General features: G+C 34.8%; 1 protein-coding gene across 1 annotated transcript in view; it reads left to right on the top strand.

The window, feature by feature from the left end:
* Nucleotides 1-8,828, top strand: part of LOC106476580 (PDF receptor-like) — a 17,064-nt gene that overhangs the window by 4,813 nt on the left and 3,423 nt on the right. The window contains exons 3-6 of the mRNA XM_022380399.1: nucleotides 811-941; nucleotides 1,413-1,498; nucleotides 3,682-3,817; nucleotides 7,070-7,111. Of these exons, the coding sequence (XP_022236107.1) occupies nucleotides 811-941; nucleotides 1,413-1,498; nucleotides 3,682-3,817; nucleotides 7,070-7,111 (395 nt within the window). The remainder of the gene's footprint in view (nucleotides 1-810; nucleotides 942-1,412; nucleotides 1,499-3,681; nucleotides 3,818-7,069; nucleotides 7,112-8,828) is intronic.

Raw genomic sequence — 8,828 nt, 5'->3', positions numbered from 1 at the left:
TATCTTTTCTGCGTGAATGTGTTGTAAAAGTGAAGGTCAAACCACGCTATTTTCTCTGCGTGAATGTGTTGTAAAAGTGAAGGTCAAATCACGCTGTCTTCTCTGCGTGAATGTGTTGTAAAAGTGAAGGTCAAACCACGCTGTCTTCTCTGCGTGAATGTGTTATAAAAGTGAAGGTCAAACCACGCTATCTTCTCTGCGTTATGTTCTCTGCGTGAATGTGTTATAAAAGTGAAGGTCAAACAACGCTATCTTCTCTGCTGTTATTGTGTAAATACTTTTCATCTTGTGTCATCAGGTGATCAGTAATTAGCGTCTAACACTAGAAACGTGTAACTAATTAATATTTAGACGTAGGTGTTAGTGTAGTTTGTTTTAGACCAAAACCACATTGGGCTATATTCTGTGTCCACCGCGAACCCCGGATTTTGGTATTGTATAACTTGGGTTTTCTTGCTGTGGCTCCATTTACTTCCCAGATGAACTTGAGCGTGTTGTGTCGTAGATTTCCCGCTATTAAAACCGATTGCCACATCCTTACTATAAGTCGGTGATGGTGTAAAACATGTGTGACCCTTAAACTCCCTCAAGGGCAGCAAGATCCGCTTTTTCAGTCACGAGACAGAATTGGCACATTTGAATGAAAACGAAGCTATATATATATATATATGTGAAACGTATTTAAAAATGCAGGAAGAGCCCCTGACTGACCACTAGATGACCATCACAGGTGTGAGCACATCACAAAGAGTACTTTAATGTTGTATGTTATAGTCATTCATTACCAGTACACTGTTTCATTAATTCCAGGTTTTCCCCTGTTCTTTATCATTTCCTGGTCAATACCTATGTCTCTCTTCCTGGAGACCCCATGTTGGAGAGGATACGGGAAAACGACTTATATATGGGTTGTTACTGGACCCATGATAACGGCTCTCCTGGTGAGTTGTCATGTTTTATTCTTCCTTCTAGACCCATGATAACGGTTCTTCTGGTGAGTAGTCATGTTTTTTTCTTCCTTCTGGACCCACAATAACGGTTCTCCTGGTGAGTATTCATGTTTTATTCTTCCTTCTGGACCCATGATAACGGCTCTCCTGGTGAGTAGTCATGTTTTATTCTTCCTTCTGGACCCATGATAACGGTTCTTCTGGTGAGTATTCATGTTTTATTCTTCCTTAAAGACCCATGGTAACGGCTCTGCTGGTGAGTAGTCATGTTTTATTCTTGATCTAAGGGTGAATTATCAAGCTGTTTCTGTCTAGCTATTCTATAACGGAGGAATGATCTAAGTCAATATTTGTTTAACTGAAACTCTATATATTTTTATATTATTTCCAGCTATAGTTTCTACACTTGTATATATATATGTGTGTGTGTGTAAAGAGATCGGGTGAATTTTTTCTTTCTAGATTAACACTGTCTTCTTAGTCAACATAGTACGTATCCTGGTTACGAAACTACGAATGAGCGTCTCCATAGAGACTACACAAGTCAGGTAAGCCCGTTGCTGGTTCAAATCTTCTCTTGACATAATAACGTCTTTCTGAAACGGATATAATACTAAGCTGGCCGTATAGCGTGCTGGAGTTAAGCCTCATTAGTGCTAGAGCTTACTTAACGTACTGACAACAATCCTTACTAGTGGTAGTTTACTTAACGTACCGACAACAATCCTTACTAGTGGTAGAGTTAATTAAACGTACAGGCAACAATCCTTACTAGTGGTAGAGTTTACTTAACGTACAGGCAACAATTCTTACTAGTGGTAGAGTTTACTTAACGTACTGACAACAATCCTTACTAGTGGTAGAGTTCATTAAACGTACCGACAACAATCCTTACTAGTGGTAGAGTTTACTTAAAATACTGGCAACAATACTTACTAGTGGTAGAGTTTACTTAACGTACCGACAACAATCCTTACTAGTGGTAGAGTTCATTAAACGTACAGGCAACAATACTTACTAGTGGTAGAGTTCATTAAACGTACCGACAACAATCCTTACTAGTGGTAGAGTTCATTAAACGTACAGGCAATAATACTTACTAGTGGTAGAGTTTACTTAACGTACCGACAACAATACGTACTAGTGGTAGAGTTTACTTAACGTACCGACAACAATACGTACTAGTGGTAGAGTTCATTAAACGTACAGGCAACAATACTTACTAGTGGTAGAGTTTACTTAACGTACCGACAACAATACGTACTAGTGGTAGAGTTTACTTAAAATACTGGCAACAATACTTACTAGTGCTAATATTTGCTTAAAATACTAGCAACAATACTTACTAGTGTTAGAATTTACTTAAAATACTGGCAACAATACTTACTAGTGTTCGAATTTACTTAACATACTGGCAACAATACTTACTAGTGCTAAAATTTACTTAACATAGTGGCAACAATACTTACTAGTGCTAGAATTTACTTAACATACTGGCAACAATACTTACTAGTGCTAAAATTTACTTAACATGCTAGCAACAATACTTACTAGTGCTAAAATTTACTTAACATACTGGCAACAAGCTTCATTATGTTAAAAATATACTTAACGTACCGGCATCAAGCCGTTATTATTGGTAAAATTTACTTAGCATCAATTGTCGCTAGCGTTACAAATGTATTTAATGTCGGTGATAAACCTCGTTAATGGTACAAACTTAACCTTGTTATTCGGTAGTTAGTATGTGACTGTATTTATACATCGACACTAGCAGCTGTATCTCGATAATTCCATATTGAGTTGTTTTAACATCTATACAAGAAAAATCTATAAAATTCGTTTTAAACAAAAAATGGAATTATATTTCATTCACCAATAACATAGAATAGCAAGAACAATATGAGTTTATGTAACTCGGGAGTTTTATTGTTTTATAAAGTCCAATACTAAGTACAATACGAGTTTATGTAACTCAGGAATTTTATTGTTTTATAAAGTAAGTCCAATACTAAGTACAATATGAGTCTATGTAACTCGGGAATTTTATTGTTTTATAAAGTAAGTCCAATACTAAGTACAATACGAGTTTATGTAACTCAGGAATTTTAATTGTTTTATAAAGTAAGTCCAATACTAAGTACAATACGAGTTTATGTAACTCAGGAATTTTATTGTTCTATAAAGTAATTCCAATACTAAGTACAATACGAGTTTATGTAACTCGGGAATTTTATTGTTTTATAAAGTAAGTCCAATATGAGTTTATGTAACTCGGGAATTTTATTGTTTTATAAAGTAAGTCCAATACTAAGTACAATACGAGTTTATGTAACTCGGGAATTTTATTGTTTTATAAAGTAAGTCCAATACTAAGTAAAATATGAGTTTATGTAACTATTGGACTTACTTTATAAAACAATAAAATTCCCGACTCATATTGTACTTAGTTTATGTAATTCGGGAATTTTATTGTTTTATAAAGTAAGTCCAATACTAAGTACAATACGAGTTTATGTAATTCGGGAATTTTATTGTTTTATAAAGTAAGTCCAATACTAAGTACAATACGAGTTTATGTAACTCAGGAATTTTATTGTTTTATAAAGTAAGTCCAATACTAAGTACAATATAAGTTTATGTAACTCAGGAATTTCATTGTTTTATAAAGTAAGTCCAAAGAAATTAAAGTTTTCCAATGACATCGGAGCAATTTGTTTTTGTTTTCCAGGAAAGCCATTAAGGCCACTGCCCTTCTTTTCCCATTACTTGGTATCACCCACCTCCTCTTCTGCATCAATCCTCGTGACGATGCTCACCTAGAGAGGGCGTACATGATCACTAACGCCGTGCTCCAGTCTTCACAAGTAAGTATACTGCGTACGGATTTCACTGGCTAAGATGTATCTATTCCTCTCATCTTGAGTAGTTGGTTGTATGTGATTAGAATATTCTTTGGAGATACTCATATGACCGGCCAATAGTAGTACTAGAACTAGAGACACCCATATGACCGGCCAATAGTAGTAGTAGAACTAGACACATCCATATGACCTGGCCAATAGTAGTAGTAGAACTAAAGACACCCATATGACCTGGCCAATAGTAGTAGTAGAACTAGACACACCCATATGACCGGCCAATAGTAGTAGTAGAACTAGAGACACCCATATGACCTGGCCCTTGTAAAACTAGACACACCCATATGACCGGCCCATAGTAGTAGTAGAACTAGAGACACTCATATGACCTGGCCAATAATAGTAGTAGAACTAGAGACACCCATATGACCTGGCCAATAGTGGTAGTAGAACTAGAGACACTCATATGACCTGGCCAATAATAGTAGTAGAACTAGAGACACCCATATGACTTGGCCAATAGTAGTAGTAGAACTAGAGACACCCATATGACCGGCCAATAGTAGTAGTAGAACTAGAGACACCCATATGACCTGCCCATAGTAGAACTAGACACACCCATATGACCGGCCAATAGTAAAACTAGACACACCCATATGACCGGCCCATAGTAAAATTAGACACACCTATATGACTGGCCCATAATAAACAGTTTGCACATAAATTAGCACTTCCACTTCCTGTCCACTCCAGTGACGTCATTGTAGCAAAAAATTATTCCGTTCGTAAAAATACAGACTTATGAAACATTCATGATAAAAACCTGTCTATCATGGCTGGGTAAAAATACTGGCTTATGAAACATTCATGATAATAGAACCTGTCTATCATGGCTGGATAAAAATACTGACTTATGAAACATTCATGATAATAGAACCTGTCTATCATGACTGGATAAAAATACTGACTTATGAAACATTCATGATAATAGAACCTGTCTATCATGACTGGATAAAAATACTGACTTATGAAACATTCAATGACAATAGAACCTGTCTATCATGGCTGGATAAAAATACTGGCTTATGAAACATTCATGATAATAGAACCTGTCTATCATGGCTGGGTAAAAATACTGGCTTATGAAACATTCATGATAAAACAACCTGTCTATCATGGCTGTGTAAAAATACTGGCTTATGAAACATTCATGACAATAGAACCTGTCTATCATGAAAGACAAATACATTCATGAATATTATCTTATAGTAATTTTTATAAAAATAAAATTGTGAAGTCCAAGATTTTGTTTTTTAAACAGGTCAAATATTTTAAGTAAACTTTATTATTACATTTTCATTTTATATTGTTATAAAAATGAATAAAAACAGTATTTGTCCGATATTTTTAAACTCGTTAGCTAACGTATTGTTTTTAACGTATTGGTTAAGCAGTTTTTAAAATAAGCCTTATCATAACATGGTTAGTTAAGTAACAACAACGTAGTTGATATATGTGAAAACTACTACAACTTGTAACATTCATATAACTAATGTAGTAACATTTGCGAACCCCCCAGTGGCACAGCGGTATGTCTGCGGAATTACGATGCTAGAATCTGGGTTTCGATACCCGTGGTGGGCAGAGTACAGATAGCCCATTGTGTAGGTTTGTGCTTAATTACAAACAAACAATATATTTGGGGTTATCTTCTATAAAGACGTCGTATAAATAATAAAAACATACCTATTTCCAAGATTTAGTGAAAAGTTGTGTTGGAGGGCTTCGCCGACAGGATTTCGGATTTTTTTGCCAGCCGTTGGTTTCTTTCTTGTGTTGTTATTTTATCTTTTAAACATATACTTCCCAGATTGTTGTCGGCTGTCGGTAAAACTGTCCTCTGACGTCTCGTGAGTTACAATCCATCAAACAGAAGACACTCTGAAGCCTGGGTGTTGACAAGCACTTAGCGTGAGATTTGAAAGGCCTTGTGTTTTTCTTGTAACGATTCCCTGTTGTGCTACTGTACTGGCAATTTGATCCTTAGTTGTTGTTTTTTCAGCTTATTCTTTCTGTGGCAGAAAATGTCTGAGCGAATCATTAGTTTCAATCAGACTGGACTCAATCCGATTTTACGTCAATGCTGAACTTGTCAGTCAATCAAGAATTACATTTTTTGTTTTCTCTGAAAATCATAGCAAATGCTGAGCATAAAAATACCGAAGTTTTTTGTATGTTTTTGATAAATAATATAGATTTTATAATTATTGTGTAACGAACGTATTATCAATTATAGCAAGAAAATGTTTCTTCAAATGAAAGTTCGGAACAATGCATTTTAAGAAAATTCTGTTACTTATTCTAAATTCAAGTTTTACTTGTTTCACTGTCGCCATCTGTAGGTAAAATAAATTATGATAAAGAAGTTTTGGATTTTCAATCTAAAAATGTGTAGTAAACTTTCATAATAGGGATATGACAAATATTAGTTTTGGTCGAATACCAGATTTTGGATATCCAGCTACTGATATCCGATATTTTTGGATTGGATAATAGATGTGGTCATATATATATTTCAATAGCGCTGTAAGCGTGAGCTACCAGTTCCTTATAGTATTAGTGAGAATATATAGTTCCAAATTAGAGGCTCTTTAAGGTAATGCGGCACATGGCGGAGTGAACGATCACTACGCTGAGACTGAAGTTTGTATTGTGCTTGCCGTTTCTGTTGCTACCGCTTCCTCACGTGACCACCTGTGGCGTACAATAATGGCAACACTATGGGTAGACGTGATGTTAATTTAAATTAAGTAATGACTATTTGTATTGCGAATATCAAGTAGTATCAAGACTTCGTGAGATGATTAACTGATGGAAATGCTTCCTGATTATCTAATTCATCAGATCAGATGTTTGTCCCATCCCTATTTCGTAACATAACAGTTATAGTTTTCAATGTTAAATGAATTTATCTCTTTAATCTGTTTAAATATATTTACTATATTGTTTAAAACAAGGTACCTTCTTCAGCTGTAACATTACTATATTGTTTAAAACAAGGTACCTTCTTCAGCTGTAACATTACTATATTGTTTAAAACAAGGTACCTTCTTCAGCTGTAACATTACTATATTGTTTAAAACAAGGTATCTTCAGCTGTAACACTGTTTCTTCTAGTACTACTTGTGGTCAGTATTTCAATAATTTATATTTAATAAATGAAAGTAAAATAATAGTAGGTTTCACCTTCTATTCCAGGGTATATTTGTGGCAGTACTCTATTGCTTCATGAACTCTGAGGTGAGCAAACTTTCATTTTCAAAATAAACTTTTGTAAAAAAAAATATATATCGTTTAATATTGCCTACTTCAACTCACGGAGAGCCGGTTGGTGGCGCTAATTCTACTTTATATTCACGTAGTAAAATGTAGTTTAAAAATGCCTTATTACAAATGTACAGTAAAAATAATAGATATAATTCCGTTTAATCTGTAGAACGTAAGTTGGTCATTAGTCTTAGCTAAGGTCTTAATGTAATTTGAAAGGGGACAACAACGTCACGTTAGCACGATAAGAAACACTTCATTTTCTTCCCGCCTTTTTTATTTGCGCGATCGTTCACGTGAGTTGGAACCATCTTGTTAGCCAACTAAATTTTCCCTGTCATAAGAACATTTTTTCCCTTATTTTTTTTTATTATAATCCGCTTACAATTTCTGTTAAAGAACTTACATATGTGGAGGGGGGGGGGGGACAAATGATATTTTTAGAAAGCAGATTGCCATGCACGTGGCATGATATGGATCGGGGCCCCAGTGGCTCAGAGGTAAGTCTGTGCGCATATAACGGTAAAAATTGGGTTTCAATATCCGTGGTGAGCACAGCACAGATAACCCATTGTGTAGCTTTGTGCTTAACTTCAAAGCAAACAAACAAATAAGCCGTTGAATAACGACGTAATTTTATCGCTGGATATCAACGAACGTTGGACTGGATCAAACAACCTACTCTTTAGAGCGTAATAACTCCAAAATGAGGTTTAAGGTTTATAAATATTATCGTATAACCCACCCCCACAACCACCACCCAAAGAACAACAACTAAATACAACATAACTGTTATAGTAAGAGTACTATTATCCAAAGACTTTCTGATGTTACCTTAAATATAAGATGTTCCTCTCTTAATGAACCGTATGATAATCTTATTATGTTCAAAGTAAGATGGTCCTCTCTTGATGAACCGTATGATCATCTTATTATGTTCAAAGTAAGATGTTCCTCTCTTAATGAACCGTATGATCATCTTATTATGTTCAAAGTAAGATGTTCCTCTCTTAATGAACCGTGTCATCATCTTATTATGTACAAAGTGAGATGTTCCTCTCTTAATGAACCGTATGATCATCTTATTATGTTCAAAGTAAGATGTTCCTCTCTTAATGAACCGTATGATCATCTTATTATGTTCAAAGTGAGATGTTCCTCTCTTAATGAACCGTATTATCATCTTATTATGTACAAAGTAAGATGTTCCTCTCTTGATGAACCGTATGATCATCTTATTATGTTCAAAGTAAGATGTACCTCTCTTGATGAACCGTATGATCATCTTATTATGTTCAAAGTAAGATGTACCTCTCTCAATGAACCGTATGATCATCTTATTGTGTTCAAAGTAAGATGTTCCTCTCTCAATGAACCGTATTATCATCTTATTATGTACAAAGTAAGATGTTCCTCTCTCAATGAACCGTATTATCATCTTATTATGTACAAAGTAAGATGTTCCTCTCTTGATGAACCGTATGATCATCTTATTATGTTACAAAGTAGATGTTCCTCTCTTAATGAACCGTATGATCATCTTATTATGTACAAAGTGAGATGTTCCTCATATAATGAACCGTATGATCATCTTATTATGTACAAAGTGAGATGTTCCTCTCTTAATGAACCGTATGATCATCTTATTATGTACAAAGTGAGATGTTCCTCTCTTAATGAATCGTATGAT

The sequence above is a fragment of the Limulus polyphemus genome, unplaced genomic scaffold (genome assembly GCF_000517525.1).
Source record: "Limulus polyphemus unplaced genomic scaffold, Limulus_polyphemus-2.1.2 Scaffold10941, whole genome shotgun sequence".
Taxonomy (NCBI): domain Eukaryota; kingdom Metazoa; phylum Arthropoda; class Merostomata; order Xiphosura; family Limulidae; genus Limulus; species Limulus polyphemus.
Note: the sequence above shows the minus strand (reverse complement) of the source record. Positions and strands in the feature narration are given on the sequence as shown.